At 39.9% G+C, this 19,373-nt stretch overlaps 1 protein-coding gene across 5 annotated transcripts in view; it reads left to right on the top strand.

The window, feature by feature from the left end:
- Nucleotides 1-1,394: 1,394 nt before the first annotated feature.
- Nucleotides 1,395-19,373, top strand: part of mark1 (MAP/microtubule affinity-regulating kinase 1) — a 426,664-nt gene continuing 408,685 nt past the window's right edge. For 4 of the 5 annotated variants that reach the window (XR_015520962.1, XR_015520961.1, XM_087302048.1 and 1 more), the window contains exons 1-3: nucleotides 1,395-1,731; nucleotides 15,167-15,370; nucleotides 17,643-17,696. Coding sequence is in view for 3 of the 5 variants with exons in the window: in XM_087302048.1 (XP_087158174.1) it covers nucleotides 1,681-1,731; nucleotides 15,167-15,370; nucleotides 17,643-17,696 (309 nt within the window). In the remaining 2 variants the exon portion in view is untranslated. 5 annotated transcript variants of the gene reach the window in all.

Below are 19,373 nucleotides of genomic sequence, written 5' to 3'. Positions count from 1 at the left end.
TAGATGTAATAATACAACTTTAAAGGGGAGCTAGTGTGCAAAAATCAGTTTTGTGTCAGAAGTGTGGAAACATAAGCAGAATCAAATGTTGAAATGGTTTGGCCGGCCACCCAAATCACGCTTCTTCACAGACAGCGGCTTCATCTGACGAACAGATCAATGTCAGAGATGCACACACAGCGAGCACTTTAAACAAAACATTTAACACGTTTAGTTTTTAACAACTTTAACGGTTTGTTCTCTGTCGAAAAATGACTCTCGAGCTTTTAAAGAGCTGAAATGTTGAACGCAGTACAGTCTTAAATCCATTAGGTGGAGACGTAGAGCGGAGACCGATTCAGTGTGTTTATTTTAGGAGACACCGGAGAACATTACAACACACACACACACACACACACACACCACAACTAAGCTTATAATGACAAAGCATCTGCAACTGATATTACAAATCTAATAATCTCAAATATATTTACAGTTTTAGTCGTGAGACACACACACACACACACACATAATATATAGCCCATATATATATATATATATATATATATATATATATATATATATATATATATATATATATATATATATATATATAGTACATAGCCGAAATAATATAGTATATAGCCCATATATATAATATATAGCCCAAAATATTGTATATAGCCCATATATATATAGTACATAGCCTATATATAATATATATAGCCCAAATATATAGTACATAGCCCATATAATATAGTATATAGCCCAAAATATTGTATATAGCCCATATATATAATATATAGCCCACAATATTGTATATAGCCCATATATATATATATATATATATATATATATATATATATATATATATATATATATATATATATATAGTACATAGCCCATATAATATAGTATATAGCCCATATATATAATATATAGCCCAAAATATTGTATATAGCCCATATATATAGTACATAGCCCATATATATATAATATATAGCCCAAAATATTATATATAGTCCATATATATAAAAATATATAGCCCATATATATATATATATATATATATATATCGTACATAGCCCATATATATAGTGCATAGCCCATATAATATAGTACATAGCCCATATATATAATATATAGCCCAAAATATTGTATATAGCCCAAATATATAAAAAATATATAGCCTATATATATATATATATATATATATATATATATATATATATATATATATATATATATATATATATATAGAACTTATAACGGATGAATATATCGTTATAGTTATCATCATCATCATCATCTCTGTCTCTGCGTGCGTTTCTCTATCAGGGTGGATCAATGCAGGAGCCTGATCTCCACACACACACACAAACACACTCGCTCTCTCTCTCTCTTTTGCTTGCTCACACACGCTCACACTCACACACACACACACTCGTCCTGTCCGCGCATCCGCAGCGCCGCCGCTCTTCTCCAGTGTCTCTCGCCGCGGCGGACGCGCCGCTCCCGGATAATGAGCGAGTTATAGTCCGGTAAACCGCCGCCGCAGCATCGTAGCTCGAAGGCCGGAGAGATGCCGGCGTGAAGGGCACCGGAGATATCCCGTATCTTCCGCGTTATCTTCCGCGAGGCCGGTCCGCTGCTGTGCTGCACCGAGCGCCGGTGCTGGAGCGCGAGGCCTGTAAACACAAGATGTCGACCAGAACGCCATTGCCCACCGTCAACGAGCGCGACGCAGAGAACGTAAGTCAACCTGAAACATCGACATTCCGCGTTATAACGCGCGGTGCGGCTTCCGCTGCTTTAATCAATAGCGCGGATTGGCTGAACGCCTCATAACCGAGCCCAGCGCTGATTTAAAGCTTATTCATAGAGATGTGTTCGTGATTTAAATGTGGTTCAGGTGTGTACGTGTGTGTAACTGTTTTGTGTTGACCGACCCATCACAAACACACACACACACACACACCGTGGCCTTCATCATATCGGATTGTTATCCTCATCCTCATCATCATGCTCGTCATCAGTGTGAGCTGTCCCATCATGCTCTCACCCGTCCCGGCACCAGTTTCAGAGTGTTTACATGTAACTGCGCTGTAATTAACGCTCATTAGGGCTCAGTGGACATCTTTAGAGGTCGCTACATTGAATTTTAAGTTAGTAGCACTCAACATGGCAGGTTTGGGAAAATGCAGGGTGTGCAGTGATAGCATAATTTCACGTTTGATGATCTTTCTATTTAACACCTCACTAGATTTCAGGAGGTTTTGGTGCGGATTTGGGTTGTTGAGATGTTATGTGGGAGGGTCACAGCACTCATTAGCATAAAATGGATGACAATAAAATCTGGTGGCATTCATACCCCTGCTGAAAAATCCAGCTTAAACTAGCCTAGGCTGGTTGGCTGGTTTTAGCTGGTCGACCAGGCTGGTTTTAGAGGAGTTTTGGCCACTTCCAGGCTGGTTTCCAGCCATTTCCAGCCTGGTCTTAGCTGGTCAGGCTGGGAGATGACCAGCTAAAACCAGCTTGACCAGCCAAGCCAGGCTGGGAGCCCAGCCAAAACCAGCTATGTCCAGCTTAAACCAGGCTGGTCAAGCTGGTTTTAGCTGGATTTAGCTGGTCATTTTCCAGCCTGACCAGCTAAGACCAGGCTGGAAATGGCTGTAAACCAGCCTGGAAATGGCCAAAACCCCTCTAAAACCAGCCTGGTCGACCAGCTAAAACCAGCCAACCAGCCTAGGCTGGTTTAAGCTGGATTTTTCAGCAGGGACGCCCTTCAGCTTGGAGCAGTTCAGACACATGGGAGAGTTTTAATGGTTATATAAGGTTGTTAATGTTTTTTATTTATTCCAAATAAAGGCAAAATAAATTCAGCTTCTCCATAAGCGCCACCTACTGTCAGGGAGAGCATTGTTCCTCTTTGCTTTGAATTGTTTGGCCATTAAATATTGTTTTTGCGTTATGCATAAGTCGTCCAAAGCTTGTCAGCTCCAGTACCCTCATATTTCGTAAATCAACATTAGAGCTGTGCTGAATTCCTTGAAGAAAGCGATTCTGCATTGTTTGTGAGACTTTTTATTCTCTACTGAATCAATTGTGAGCTTATTCTAACAGCAGGTTGCCGTATATACTTTACAAACAGCCGTACTCCGCTGTCATTCAGCTTATTTGACCAAATACCCGTCTTCAGTTTTAGTTCAATGAATCGCTCTGCCGTAAGTGTGTGCTTTACAGGCCGTGTCTCCTGCTCTTCTTCATCTCAGAGTCAGCTCAGGTTATTGTCCTGCGGGCTTTTATTATGTAAAGCATTGCTGCGCTTGTGTTGTGTTGTTCACATCGTGCAGTGATGCGTCACTTTCAGGTCGTCCTGACATGCTGATACTGAGTTTAACCCTGACCTAATAGTGTGGATGAGTTTATTCGGATGTGAGACTGTGATATCTGCATTTAATCTGTGTGGAGTTTGCATGTTCTCCCTGCGTTCGCGTGGGTTTCATCCGGGTGCTCCGGTTTGGTCTAAACCAGGGCTATTCAATTAGTTTGGCATGGGGGCCGGTTCATGAAAAGCCGGAGAGATATGACTAGCTATATGAGTGATGACACAACTGCATATAAGAGCCCGTATGCTGTATTAGCGCTCATAAAGACGCCCACGTTGGCTTTATTTACATTAAAATGTTCATATGTTGTATTTTAAAACAACTGCATTGTGCAATTGACTTTTTTTTGTTTGTTTACAAACATTCAAATGTTGAATTTCGCACAATAAAAGCAGTGCATTGCTGGAGTAGTCTTCTACATTCAGACACAGTCATATATTGTGTTTTGAACTTCATAACACTTAGTGATGCAACACGATAGATGTTGGTTGTACGATTATATAGTCTGAAGAATAATCACGGTTTACGGTCAGACTTATCACGTCTAATTTAAATTTAAGCTTTATATTAGGTCAGTAGCTATTTATTCATTCATTCATTCATTCATTCATTTTCTTGTCAGCTTAGTCCCTTTATTAATCCGGGGTCGCCACAGCGGAATGAACTGCCAACTTATCCAGCAAGTTTTTACGCAGCGGATGCCCTTCCAGCCGCAACCCATCTCTGGGAAACACTCATTTGAGTTGTTGGATCTGACAAATATCAATCTGCAAACATTCATTCATTCATTTCCTTTTCGGCTTAGTCCCGTTATTGATCTGAGGTCGCAACAGCGGAATGAACCGACAACTTATCCAGCATATGTTCTACACAGCGGATGCCCTTCCAGCTGCAACCCATCTCTGGGAAACACTCATTCACGCTCATACACTACAGACAATTAAGCCTATCCAATTCAGGGCAATTCAATTGGCGGCAATTTGTTCCGAACCTCCAAATAGTGTGACCAAGACATCAAAAATAAATTTAGTTCAGTCGAAAAACGGCCGCAATACTTATGAAGTGACGTGCGTCTGTTCAATACAAAGCAGAGGCTGCGCAGAGCAGGAGTCACCATAAGTAATCATTAATAGGGATGCAACGATCAGCTGATTTCACTATTAACTGCGCTTTAATTCGTCACATTTAATTAATCGTAAAGGCTTCTCTAAGCCGCATTTTTTGTTGCATGGAAACGTTATGTCAAGCTGCCAACTGTGTGCTAGTTTAAAGTTTCAAGTACGTACATCGAGGCTACTACGCACGCACACCGGATTAACTGTAGCGGCCGTTCCCATGTCACGTTGATGTCTCAAACAAATACAAACAGTTGTTTTAATATGATGTGAACATATACGCTCTCTGTCAGTTCATGTTTTAATAAATGTCACATGCATGCATCAGTTTCAGGTCTCTATGATGTGCTGATCATGGCCGCAGAGGGGCTGTTGACTGCATCATGTAATTAGCGGCTGTGATTAATGAATCGCTCGGCGGTGGTCTGGGTGTGTGCGGTCTGTGGCTCATTGATGTAAAAACTCATCGATGATGAATCAGGGAAGAAAACATCCAGAGTTTCCTGTCATCAGCTCCTCTGTCCTCGCATTTACACTATAACTGTTGATCGATGAAGTCTAAAAGGGACAGTTCACGCAAAAAATCCAGTTTCTTCATTGCTTACTCATACTCAAATGTAGAGCTGTATCATTTCAGCATTGATGCCCCAATGTTTTTGGGTTACTGTGTTTTATAAGGGTGATTTTGCATTGTTGTCTCTTTAAGGGTGTTACAGACTCCTCTGAACGCTGTCTTTTTGGGTTACTGTCTCTTTAAGTATGTTTTGGGGTTACTGTCTCTTTAAGGGTGTTGCAGACTCTTGTAACCTCAGAGTTTTTGTCTTACTGTGTCTTAAAGGGTGTTTCTGTGTTACTGTCTCTTTAAGGTTTTTGCAAACTCTTGTAACCTTAGTTTTTTTTTGTGTTACTGTCTTTTTAAGGGTGATTTTGGGTTACTGTCTCTTTAAGGGTGATTTTGCATTGTTGTGTCTTTAAGGGCGTGACAGACTCTTCTGAACTCTGTGTTTTTGGGCTACTGTCTCTTTAAGAGTGTTTTGGGGTTACTGTCTCTTTAAGGGTGTTGCAAACTCTTGTAACCTCAGTGTTTTTGTTGTTACTGTCTCTTTACAGGTGATTTTGGGTTACTGTCTCTTTAAGGGTGTTGCAGACTCCTGTAACCTCAGTGTTTTTTGTGTTACTGTCTCTTTAAGGGTGATTTTGGGTTACTGTCTAATTAAGACTGTTTTGGTGTTATTGTTTCTTTAAGGGTGTTGCAGACTCCTGTAACCTTAGTGTTTTTGGTGGTACTGTCTCTTTAAGGGTGATTTTGGGTTACTGTCTCTTTAAGGGTGATTCTGGATTACGGTCTTTTCAAGGGTGTTGCAGACTCTTGTAACCTCTGTTTTGTGGTTACTGTTTCTTTAAGTGTGTTTTGGGGTTGCTGTCTCTTTAAAAGTATTTCTAGGTTACTGTCTCTTTAAGGGTGTTGCAGCCTCTAATAGCCTTGGTGTGTTTGGGGTTACTGTCTCTTTAAGGGTGTTGCAGACTCTAATAGCCTTGGTGTGTTTGGGGTTACTGTCTCTTTAAGGGTGTTGCAGACTCTAATAGCCTTGGTGTGTTTGGGGTTACTGTCTCTTTAAGGGTGTTGCAGACTCTAATAGCCTTGGTGTGTTTGGGGTTACTGTCTCTTTAAGGGTGTTGCAGACTCTAATAGCCTTGGTGTGTTTGGGGTTACTGTCTCTTTAAGGGTGTTGCAGACTCTAATAGCCTTGGTGTGTTTGGGGTTACTGTCTCTTTAAGGGTGTTGCAGACTCTAATAGCCTTGGTGTGTTTGGGGTTACTGTCTCTTTAAGGGTGTTGCAGACTCTAATAGCCTTGGTGTGTTTGGGGTCACTGTCTCTTTAAGGGTGTTGCAGACTCTAATAGCCTTGGTGTGTTTGGGGTTACTGTCTCTTTAAGGGTGTTGCAGACTCTTGTAACCTCAGTGTTTTTGGTGTCACTGTCTCTTTAAGGGTGTTACAGACTTATGACCTCAGTTTTTTTGGTGTCACTGTTTCTTTAAGGGTGTTTTAGGGGTTACTGTCTCTTTAAGGGTGTTGCAGACATTTTAACCTCAGTGTTTATTGGGGGGGGGGGGGGGGTATAAATCTATAAGTAGGTATGTGTGATTAGAGTTGGAGCTAAACTGTGCAGGACACCGGCCCTCCAGGACCAGGTTTGCCTGCTATAGAGGGACAGTTCACACACTGTCCCTCTATAGCAAATAATGAAAATTCTGTCATCGTTCACTTACCTTTTCCTTGTTCCAAACAAGTTGTTTGGGGTGGCAAAGTGACTCAGTGGTTAGCACTGTGGCCTCACAGCATGGAAGTCACTGGTTTGAGTCACAGCTGGGTCAGTAGGCATTTCTGTGTGGAGTTTGCATGTTCTCCCCATGTTGGTGTGGGTTTCCTCCGGGTGCTCCTGTTTCCCACACAGTCCAAACACATGGCGCATAGGGGGAATTGATTAAGTAAATTGGTCGTAGTGTATTAGTGTGTGTGAATAAGTGTGTATGGGTGTTTTTCCAGTACTGGGTTGCAGCTGGAAGGGCATTCACTGAGTAAATCATGCTGGAATAGTTACCGGTTCATTCCACTGTGGCGACCCCTGATAAACAAGGCACTAAACCAAAGGAAAATGAAATGAATGAACGTTTAGGTTTGTTTCTTCGGTTGAGCACAAAATAAGATATTTCAAAGTATGTTGGAAATCGGTAACCATTGACTTCCATAGTATTTCTTTCGTGTTCAACTTAATAAATGGTTTAGGATCGCTTGAGGGAGATTAAATAGCGAGTTCATTTTTATTTTTGGCTGAACTGTCGCTTTAAGGATTGAAATGAGTCTTTTCCACAGGAGTCTGAGAGCTGTTGTGAATTGTTTACAGTAGGTTTACATCAGTGCTGATAATCTGCTGTCATTGTTTGTGGAGCAGATCTGGAGCCGGTGCTGTGACCTTTGCTTTAACTATCTATTAACTATCTTAAACTGTTCCTCTGTCTCGCTAGATTGATAAGCAGCATCCTGAAGCCAAGATTCATGCTCTGTGCTAATAAACCAAGGGGCTGTTCACACAGAATGTGCTTTTCCTCTCCAGTGCGCTACTTCTCTACTGTGCTCTTTCAAACATGCACTTGACGGATATTTGATTGTTACATTCACGTCTCGCATTATTTGAAGAGCTGAACATGTGAACTATAATAATAAATCAAAGATTTAACATTTAATCGCTGTTGAGCACGTTCCTAAACAGTGCTGATTTGCCATTGTGTTCACCAGTGCTCAACAGTAATGACTGTGGTTAGCCGTGAAGGTCATCAGTTCACCGCTCTTCACCCATATTTACCAAGTGCAAACACAGACGAGCGATCCACTGATGAACCGACTGATCTTCATGGCTTTATATCGCTCCTGTGTCTCCGTGTTTGCACTCATTGACGTTCTCTACAACTTGAATAGTCATTTATTTTCATTGGATATACAGTAAGCCACTGCACTGTTCAGATCTATAGCATGCTGGATGTTAGTATGTAAGCGATTGGTTTTTCAGATGTTTGCTGAACAGCATCTTCACATCCACTTGGTGGGCACACAACATCAAGACGTTAATATTTGGTTAGATGCAAGTCCAACAACGATGCCGAATGACGTTGATATTTGGTTAATTTTAGGTTGTGTTGAAAAGTGACCAAAATCCTACGTTGGAGCCAACATCTTTAAAGCAAGTCATGTTGACATTAAACGCTGACATTTATTTATCAGGTATGACAACCAAAATCCAACGTCAAGCCAACGTTTTAAACCAACATCATATTGTAGTCATCAATTACTGACATTTAATCGTCAGGTATGGCAATTGAAATCCAACGATGTGCCAACGTCCTAAACCAACATCATATTGATGTGAAATACTTACATTTATCCGTTAGTTATGGTAACCAAAATCCACCATTGAGCTAACGTCCTAAACCAACGTCATATTGACGTCAAATACTGACATTTATTCGTTAGCTATGGTAACCAAAATCCCCCGTCGAGCCAACATCCTAAATCAACATCACATTGACATCAAATACTGACATTTAATCGTCAGGTATGGCAACTGAAATCCAATGTTGAGCCAACAACCTAAACCAACGTCATATTGACGTTAAATACTGACATTTATTCGTTAGCTATGGCAACCAAAATCCACAATCGAGCCAGCGTCCTAAATTAATGTCATATTTACGTCAAATACTGACATTTAATCGTCAGGTATGGCAACTGAAATCCAACGTCCTAAACGAACATCATATTGACATCAAATGCTGACATTTATTCGTTAGCAATGGTAACCAAAATCCACCATCGAGCCAAAATCCTAAATCAACATCATATTGACGTCAAATACTGAAATTTATTCGTTAGCTATGGTAACCAAAATCCACCATCGAGCCAACATCCTAAATCAACATCATATTGACGTCAAATACTGACATCTATTCAACAGGTATGGCAACTGAAATCCAATGTTGAGCCAACAACCTAAACCAACGTCATATTGACGTCAAATACTGACATTTATTCGTTAGCTATGGCAACCAAAATCCACTATCGAGCCAGCGTCCTAAGTCAACGTCATATTGACGTCAAATACTGACATTTAATCGTCAGGTATGGCAACTGAAATCCAACGTCCTAAACGAACGTCATATTGACGTCAAATGCTGACATTTATTCGTTAGCTATAGTAACCAAAATCCACCATTAAGCCAACGTCCTAAACCAACGTCATATTGATGTCAAATACTGACATTTATTCGTTAGCTATGGTAACCAAAATACACCATCGAGCCAACGTCCTAAACCAACGTCATATTGACGTCAAATACTGACATTTAATCATTAGCTATGGTAACCAAAATCCACCGTCCAGCCAACATCCTAAATCAACATCACATTGACATTAAATAATGACATTTAATTGTCAGGTATGGCAACTGAAATCCAATGTTGAACCAACGTCTAAAACCAACGTCATATTGACGTCAAATACTGACATTTATTCGTCAGGTATGGCAACCAAAATCCACCATCGAGCCAGCGTCCTAAATCAATGTCATATTTACGTCAAATACTGACATTTAATCATCAGGTATGGCAACTGAAATCCAACGTCCTAAACGAACATCATATTGACGTCAAATGCTGACATTTATTCATTAGCTATGGTAACCAAAATCCACCGTCGAGCCAACATCCTAAATCAACATCATATTGACGTCAAATACTGACATTTAATCGTCAGGTATGGCAACTGAAATCCAACGTCCTAAACGAACGTCATATTGACGTCAAATACTGACATTTATTCGTCAGGTATGGCAGCTAAAATCCAATGTTGAGCCAACAACCTAAACCAACGTCATATTGACGTCAAATGTTGACATTTATTCGTTAGCTATATTAACCAAAGTCCACCGTCAAGCCAACAACCTAATCCAACATCATATTGACGTCAAATACTAACATTTAATCGTCAGGTATGACAACCAAAGTCCAACATCTGATAGACGTCATAGTGGTAACGTCCACACGTCAAGCTGTAACATCATTAGACGTTGATATTTGGTTGATTTTAGGTTGTTAGAAAGTGACCAAAATCCAACGTGGAGCCAACATCTTAACCCAACATCATATTGACGTCAAATACTGACATTTATTTGACAGGTATGGCAACCAAAATTCTACGCCTAATAGACGTCATAGTGGTAACGTCCACACAACGTCAAGCTGTAACATCGTTAGATGTTGATATTTAGTAGGTTTTAGGTTGGACATTGACATCGAACCGATATAGGCGTCTGACGTCAACCTGAATTTCATTTCCAGCAAAATGCCATGGGGGATGTGTCCATGAAGGAAACCGAAGAGCGGGGGAGGAGGGGGGTTGTGGATGTCGCGGACGCCGCCTTTACTACTATGTCGTCCTCGATGACCACGCACCGGCCCTGGGTACAACGCCACATGTTAACGTCTTGTGCCTGTTGAGAAATGTCACTTTAAGCTGAATACTAGTATGTTGATAAATATTGAGTCAAAAATGTAGTACTGTCATCATAGCAAAGATAAAATAAATCAGTTATGTGGTAATAAATAAACAAGGTGCTAATAATTCTGACTTCAACTGCAAAACACAATATGGCGATGTCAGATTTTTCCAATGTCATGCATTAGCTATAAATAAGATGCAGTGAAGTGTCCAAAGACATATTTAAAGCATGCTAGTGTTTTCCGCTGCACTGCTATAATGGATCTGTTTATATCACTCGTAAGTCCACTGGTGTATTTAGCAGAAGGCTTGAGTCTGTGCTCCTGAAAGTGCGAGATCTGCTGCAGGCCAGTGTTCAGTATCATGTGTTTGGATCATTCGATCTCTCGCTGAGTCACCGCTTACACTGAGTGCTGATTGTCAGGCCTCGCATCGGGCTTTCTGCCATTGTGCTCCAAACAGCAGATAATGTGGACGCTAGTTTCGTTTCTTCAGGCTCCAGGAGTGATTTATCCAGTAAAACCCATGCTCTGAGCACCGCTGTGACGGAAGACACCAGATTTTGGCTTGAATTCTGACAATTTTATCATGAATTAAAGAAGACACGGAGGCAGGTCATTCAGAGTAACAATAGTTCACATGAGCAATTCCAGCGGTATGGATGTGGCATTGTTTTCAATGGGCTCCTCCGTTCTCTTATTCTCAACCCAGGCTTGTTTTGATTTCGTACCTCTATATACATTTCTGGAGAAAGCAAAATCCGTCCCAGGAGATATGTTTGCAGTTTTGTTTTCGGAAATCCACTTGAAGCCAATGTGTATGCTTTTTCCGATCTCAAATTTCTTGCGAGTTCCATATGCACCTGCTGTTCACACATAAATCCACCAGAGGCCGCTGTCGACTGACTGACCGACTAACCGATCAAAACCCCCACCCACTTCTTCTCTAAACCCAACCTATAGTATTTTAAAAAGCACAGATTGACCGAGATATATCCAGCTGGAGACCCGCAGAACCAGACACGTTTCAGGCACACGCAATCTAGCACACGCGGTTTAGGCAACTCCTTAGGAGCATTATCGCCACCTATTGAATTTCACAAATATGGTTTCCCATTTCAGTCATGATATCATTATTATATCGTAACAACATGCAGTTTCTGAACTCAAATTAGGTAAATGAAAATAATTGGTTAAACACTTATGACTTTATTCACATTCATTTATATTTATTTTATTTTAGCACCTGGAGGAATCAACGCAGGGAGAACATGCAAACTCCACACAGAAACGCCAACTAACCCAGCCAAGTTTTTATTGTAGTAAAACAAAATATCACATCGTCTAATTTTTCTAATATCATTCAGCGCTAGTATTTTACATCATTCGAAAAATGCAGACTGAGGCACGTATCTGCAGTGATCCAGAGTTGAAAACAGCAATGGCGACAGACTGGTATTCAGTGATATCGCCATCTATTGGCCTGGCTGTATCAATAATGTATCGTTATTATTTTATCAGCTACAATTTACAAGCTATTTAATTAATGGTTTTGTATTTTAAATAATACATAATAAGCTGTAAACAAATGCTGGGTACCACACAATCGATTTGTGTCGGGACTACATGATGGAATTAAGTTAACTTATTAGTTTTTACAAGTGGATTGAAGATACAAAATTAAATTGTCGCCAAAAAATATTCTTAAGAGTTGTGTTGGCTCAGCCAGGGCTGATACATCGATATCGCAATGTGATAATTCGCTATAGTCACATCACAAGCATACGCAATGTTAAGTTTGTACTATAATTGATCATTAGCATGTGTTTTTGATGCCTGTGATTGTATAACAGCCTTAAAAGCATTCAGGTGTTATAAATTGTACCATTTGTAACTTTAACAGCGATTAATTTGATTTAATAATTTTTGTTTCTATCGTTCAGTTACTGTACTTGAATGCTGTAAACAATAAAACACATCTTTTTCTTGGTTGTATTCATAGATTATTTTGCATGAAAATACTCAACACATGCAAATACAGAAACGCACTTCAAAATCGCACTGATCACAACCCAAACGTGTCGGGGGACCCCAAAACGTTTATAGATAGTTTATTAGATTTGATGGAGATGCACTGCCACTGCACTATCATCCTAATCGATCTGACATTATACATTTATTAAAAAAACAGATATTAAATAATTTGGTGAAATTGTATTTATATCTAAATATACATATCGCTAAATAAAAATATCTCAGTGTTAGATATAGTCAATGACAGAATTTATTCCAATGACAGATGTTTTTAGTTTTCTAACATCGTGCAGCCCTAGTTTTTCTTTTTAGCTTTAGTATTTTGCACAAACAAGAAACGCCACTTTAATCTAATATAGCTACATACAGTTGAAAGCAGAAGTTGACATGCACTATATAAGAAGGCAGATGTTAACGAGACTAAACTTTTCCTCTTTTAGGTAAGTTAGGATGATCAAATGTGTTTCTGTTCTGCTGAATAGGAGAATAATGAGAGATATTTGTTGAGAAATTGTTATTACTCTTCTTGAAAGTCAAGTTTACACACAGTAAGATTATTCTGCCTCTGATAAAGCTCAGATGATGATGTCAGGGTTTTGGAAGTTTCTGATTGGCTGATTGACAACATTTGAGTTAATGTGAGGCACAACTGTAGAATAGTGTTGAAGGAGAAGCTCAAACACACTGCTTCCCTGTGTGACAACATGAGAAAATCAACAAGCCAGAATTAACAACAAAGCCAGATCACAGTTTGCTGAATGACACTGGGAAAAGACTCATGTGTGTAGACATGTCCTGTGCTCTGATGGAGCTGAGATTGAACTGTTTGGCCATAATGAGCAGTGTTACATTTGGAGGACAAACGGGAAAGCGCACAAGCCTAGAACACCATCCCAACTGTGCAGTATGGGGGCGGCAGCATCATGTTGTGGGGCTGCAGGAGGGACTGGTCCACTTCACAGCATAGATGGCATCATGAAGACAGAACATTATGGAGAAATACTGAAGCAACATCTCAACACATCAGCCAGGACATTACAACTTGACCACAAATGGCTCTTCCAGACAGACCATGACCCTAAGCACACTGCCAAATGAGTTCACATGTGCTTTAAGGACAACAGAGTGAATGTTTTGGAGTGGCCATCACAAAGCCCTGATCTCAATCCTATAGAGAATGTGTGGGCAGAGTTGAGAAAGCTTGTGTGAGCAAGACAGCCTACAAATCTGACTCAGTTACAGCAATTCTGCCAGGAGGAATGGGCCAAAACTCCTGCAAACTATTGTGAGAAGCTTGTGGAAGGAGACCCAAAACATTTGACTAAAGTTAAACAGTTTAAAAGCAAAGCTAAAATACCAAGGAAATGTGTGTAAACTACTGACTGTCTAGAATTTAATAAACAATTCTCTCATTCTGGCATTGAGCAAATGTAAATCATTTAGGAAATCCTAACAGACCTAAAATATTAAACGTTTAGTGATTTACCATCAGACATTTTTCTAAATATTCCTTTTGTGCATGTAAACTTCTGCTTACAACTGTTTTATGTTACAATGAAGCTCTGTTATACTTATATTTTCTATACTCTTTTAGCAGTATAAGAAACAAGTCTAAGGTCATGTTCCACCTGGTATTAATGTGTTTAAATGCAGCACTTTGAGCACTTGTGTTCAGATTTCGCTGAGACCCTTCTTTCTTATTCCATCATGTTTCACATTACTTTTGCAAGCACTACTGAGTGCACGAACCCCAGGGTGCATGGCTCGTGAGAAAGAGAGAAAACAAGCAAGGACAAGGATGCATGCTTGCAATGTGCACATTTATCATTTTATTTAGCGATATTTCATGCTAGGAGTGGAATGTTTTGTTAATGTTTATATATATTTGGAGACAGATAGCTGATATATTAGCTGATGAGTATAAACTATATTATCTAAGTCCATATTATGTAATATAAGTCTTTATATTATTAAATAAAAAAGTTACAGTGATTTTATTTAAAACCTTTACGTGAGAAAACTTAATAATTAATCAACTCTTCTTTTCTGTTGCCAGCTTTCTTTTTCATTTTCCTTCGGCTTAGTCCCTTTATTCATCAGGGGTCACCACGGTGGAATGAACCACCTACTTATCCAGCATATGTTTTACGCAGCGAAAACCCTTTCAGCTGCAACCCAGTACTGGGAAACACCCATACACACTCACTCTCATTCAGTTTAGTTCATCAGTTCCCCTATAGCGCATGTGTTTGGACTGTGGGGGAAACTGGAGCACCCGGAGGAAACCCACGCCAACACGGGGAGAACATGCAAACTCCTCACAAACACCAACTGACCCTGTCGGGACTCAAAGCAGCGACCTTCTTGCTGTGAGGCCACAATGCTAACCACTGAGCCAGCGTTTTGTGCATAAATCTAATTTGCATATTTAAATGCATGTAGTAGTGTTTTGAAATCAGAGTTATGATTGCATTATTGAGTGTGTGTGTGTGTGTGTGTGTGTGTGTGTGTGTGTGTGTGTGTGTGTGTGTGTGTGTGTGTGTGTGTGTGTGTGTGTGTGTGTGTGTGTGTGTGTGTGTGTGTGTGTGTGTTTCAGCACACGTCTGTGGACGGCTACACAGACACACCAGCAGCGCCAACGAAGTCGTCGAGTCGTCAGAGTTTGCCGCGCTCCAGGAACTCCGTGGCCTCCATCACTGACGAACAGCCTCATGTCGGCAACTACAGACTGCTGAAAACCATCGGCAAAGGAAACTTCGCCAAAGTCAAACTCGCCCGGCATGTGTTGACTGGACGAGAGGTGAGTTTGTGCACACTGATACAGTAATAAAACCAATGACCTGTGTCCTAGAGTTAGACAAGCTTCAAAAGAAACTGACGCAAAAGACATGATGGACACTTTCACATGCATGAAACCAAATATTTGTATATATATACAGTTGAAGTCAGAATTATTCGCCCCCCTGTTTATTTCTTCAGCACATGTCTAATCATAACAGTGTTAATAACTCATCTCTAATAACTGATTTATTTCCTCTTTGTCATGATGACAGTGAATAATATTAGACTAGATATTCTTCAAGACACTTCTATACAGCTTAAAGTCACATGTAAAGGCTTCACTAGGGTAATTAGGGTAACTAGGCAGGTTGTTTTGTAGACTATCGAAAACAAATATAGCTTAAAGGGGCGAATAATATTGACCTTAAAATGGTGTTTAAAAATTAATAACTGCTTTTATTCTAGCCCAAATAAAACAAATCAGACTTTCTCCAGAAGAACAAACATTATCAGACACACTGTGAACATTTCCTCAATCTGTTCAACATCATTTGGGAAATATAAAAAAAATAAAAGGGGGCGAATAATTCTGACTTTAACTGTATATATGTATAAATTCATTTATTTAATTTCTTTTGGCTTATTACTTTAATTAATCTGGGGTTGCCACAACGAAATGAACCGCCAACTTATCCAGCATGTTTAACGCAGCGGATGCCCTTCCAACTGCAACCCATCTCTGGGAAACATCCACACACACTCATTCACACTCATATACAACAGACAATTTGTGGCCCGTTTCCACTGAGTGGTACGGTTCGGTTCAGTACGCTTTTTGGCTGTTTCCACTGTCAAAAGTAGTACCGAACCACTTTTTCAGCTCTCTTTCGAAAGGGTAGAGCTAGAAGCGCAGCTGGGCGCTATTGGTTTATCGAGATAAGTCACGAGCTTACGCAACAAGCCAGAATGAAAACAAAAGAGCCGCCATGTTTAAAATACACAGCCGAGAGATCTTTTACAGAGTAAATATATATACATATAATAACGAGCCATGGTCGACCCGCGCTCAAACAAACTTTGTTGTCGTCTTGATGAACAGCCACAAAGCCAAAAGGAAGAGCAGATTTACCCTGAGCCAGTCTGAAGCACGAGCGGTTTCACTTTCTGGCTTGCGCTCGCCGCGCGTCTATATCTGAAATAACAAACTTCTTGAGCTGATGATAATAACGTGCACTTGATTACTGACCTGCTTTTGAAACCCGATCCTGTCAGAAACTGACAAACGCGAGAGTGAAAAAACAAAGGAGAAGCTGGAAACAAAGCAGCACATTATTTTTTCAGCAAACGTGAACACACTGCCATGTTTAACTATTATCATCAGCTTCTGGACTATTATGAACTCAGAATGATGGAGTGACTCTCTAACAGAAGCTACATGTGCTGCTGAAGATTACACACACAGATGACAGGTCTGCTCTGACTGTAGGCTATATTTTCTGTTGTTCATGAACCTAAATAAGGACTAAATGTCTGCTCTGTGTAGTTCTTCTGTAGTTCGGAGACTGTAAGGGTCTGTATGTGTTCATATATGTTCATTTATTTATTTATTTAATATAATTACAGACGTTACAGTTACAGTAGGCTGTTTCACACTGTCATTGATCTGCAGTTATAATCAACTCCTGTTCATAAACATTCATACAGAAGTATTGATGTGTGTAAAGCGTCTGTGCTTCTCATATGATATGTAAGCGAGCTGTACAGATTTACTGTAGACATTTATTCGAGCAAGAATGACGTCGACTGAAACTTTCTGTCGTACACTACACCCACCAAAAGGCTACCCTTGGTAGTGGAAACAGAAGCCTGATAAAGGTGACCCGTAACGACCTGAACCATACTTTACCAGTCAGTGTAAACGAGCCATTATCCTACCCAATTCACCTGAACCGCATGTGTTTGGACTGTGGGGAAAACCGGAGCCCCCTGAGGAAACCCACACGAACACGGGGAGAACATGCAAACTCCACACAGAAACACCAACTGACCCGGCCGATGCTCGAACCAGCGACCTTTTTGCTGTGAGGTGACAGCACTACCTACTGAGAAAAGCATGAGATTAACTAGCTTTCTCTAGAAACCGAATGGCATTTCACGGCGATCTTCTCTTATAAAGAAAGCACACATCATTTCGCAGCCACGGAGGGGGGCTCATATTTTTGCACAAGACTGTGTATATGAATGTATGAATACACACTTTTGACAGAAACACTCTAATATTTGTCTTTCAGGTAGCAGTGAAGATCATTGATAAAACACAGCTGAACCCTACTAGTCTACAGAAGGTGAGACTTTGGCATCTTCAGTACTTTTTTCTGCTTATGTTTTGCTGAAGAACATTCACTATGCAACAAAAGGCCCGATGTAAACAATGGGACATTGTCTTTGAGCAAATGCATATGTTTTCCCAGGTTTTGTGATTTTCGTCCTGTTGTTATTGAAGTATTTCAAATGTTTAATGCTTTAAAATGGATTTAGGCACTATAGAATTATTTTTTGTTTGGTGTTTTGGTCTTTATGTTGTCTAATAATGACATGACGAGTCAAAACAGATGATTTGATATGAATGTTTATGTGGTATCAGTTGATCTCATTAACTTACAGTTGATCTAATCATCAACACTCAGCTCAGAATCTTGTAGTGTTTACACTAGTGTAAAGGTTGGCTAGTTTTTACCAGAGTTCACAGAGTTTACTGGATCAGGAAAGTGCTTTATGTGTGTGTTTTGTTAGCATTGTGCGATTCATGTTTTACTGCTAAAAGATATGATGAGTTTGTGATTTTACTGTTGATCAATTAATGCAGACGCACTTAACAGAGAGCTTTACTAGACTGAGAGGAGAGATCGCAGTTTCCCAAATCTAGACCTGGAGAAACACCATGCTGAAGAGCTGAACTGGGAGGATGGATAAACGGGTGAATGGATGGATGGATAAATAGATAGATAGATAGATAGATAGATAGATAGATAGATAGATAGATAGATAGATAGATAGATAGATAGATAGATAGATAGATAGATAGATAGATAGATAGATAGATAGATAGATAGATAGATAGATAGATAGATAGATAGATAGATGGATGGATGGATGGATGGATGGATGGATGGATGGATGGACCGACAGACGGGATAGATGGATGGATAAATGGATAGATAGATAGATAGATAGATAGATAGATAGATAGATAGATAGATAGATAGATAGATGGATGGATGGATGGATGGATGGATGGATGGATGGATGGATGGATGGATGGATGGATGGATGGATGGACCGACAGACAGGATAGATGGATGGATGGATGGATAAATGGACAGATAGATAGATAGATAGATAGATAGATAGATAGATAGATAGATAGATAGATAGATAGATAGATAGATAGATAGATAGATAGATAGATAGATAGATGGATGGATGGATGGATGGATGGATGGATGGATGGATGGATGGATGGATGGATGGATGGATGGACCGACAGACAGGATAGATGGATGGATGGATGGATAAATGGACAGATAGATAGATAGATAGATAGATAGATAGATAGATAGATAGATAGATAGATAGATAGATGGATGGATGGATGGATGGATGGATGGATGGATGGATGGATGGATGGATGGATGGATGGATGGATGGATGGATGGATGGATGGATGGATGGATGGATGGATGGACCGACAGACAGGATAGATGGATGGATGGATGGATAAATGGACAGATAGATAGATAGATAGATAGATAGATAGATAGATAGATAGATAGATAGATAGATAGATAGATAGATGGATGGATGGATGGATGGATGGATGGATGGATGGATGGATGGATGGATGGATGGATGGATGGATGGACCGACAGACAGGATAGATGGATGGATGGATGGATAAATGGACAGATAGATAGATAGATAGATAGATAGATAGATAGATAGATAGATAGATAGATAGATAG

Source organism: Danio rerio, chromosome 22 (assembly GCF_052040795.2).
Source record: "Danio rerio strain M-AB ecotype USA chromosome 22, GRCz13ab, whole genome shotgun sequence".
Lineage (NCBI taxonomy): Eukaryota > Metazoa > Chordata > Actinopteri > Cypriniformes > Danionidae > Danio > Danio rerio.
This window is presented reverse-complemented; position numbering and strand designations above follow the sequence as displayed.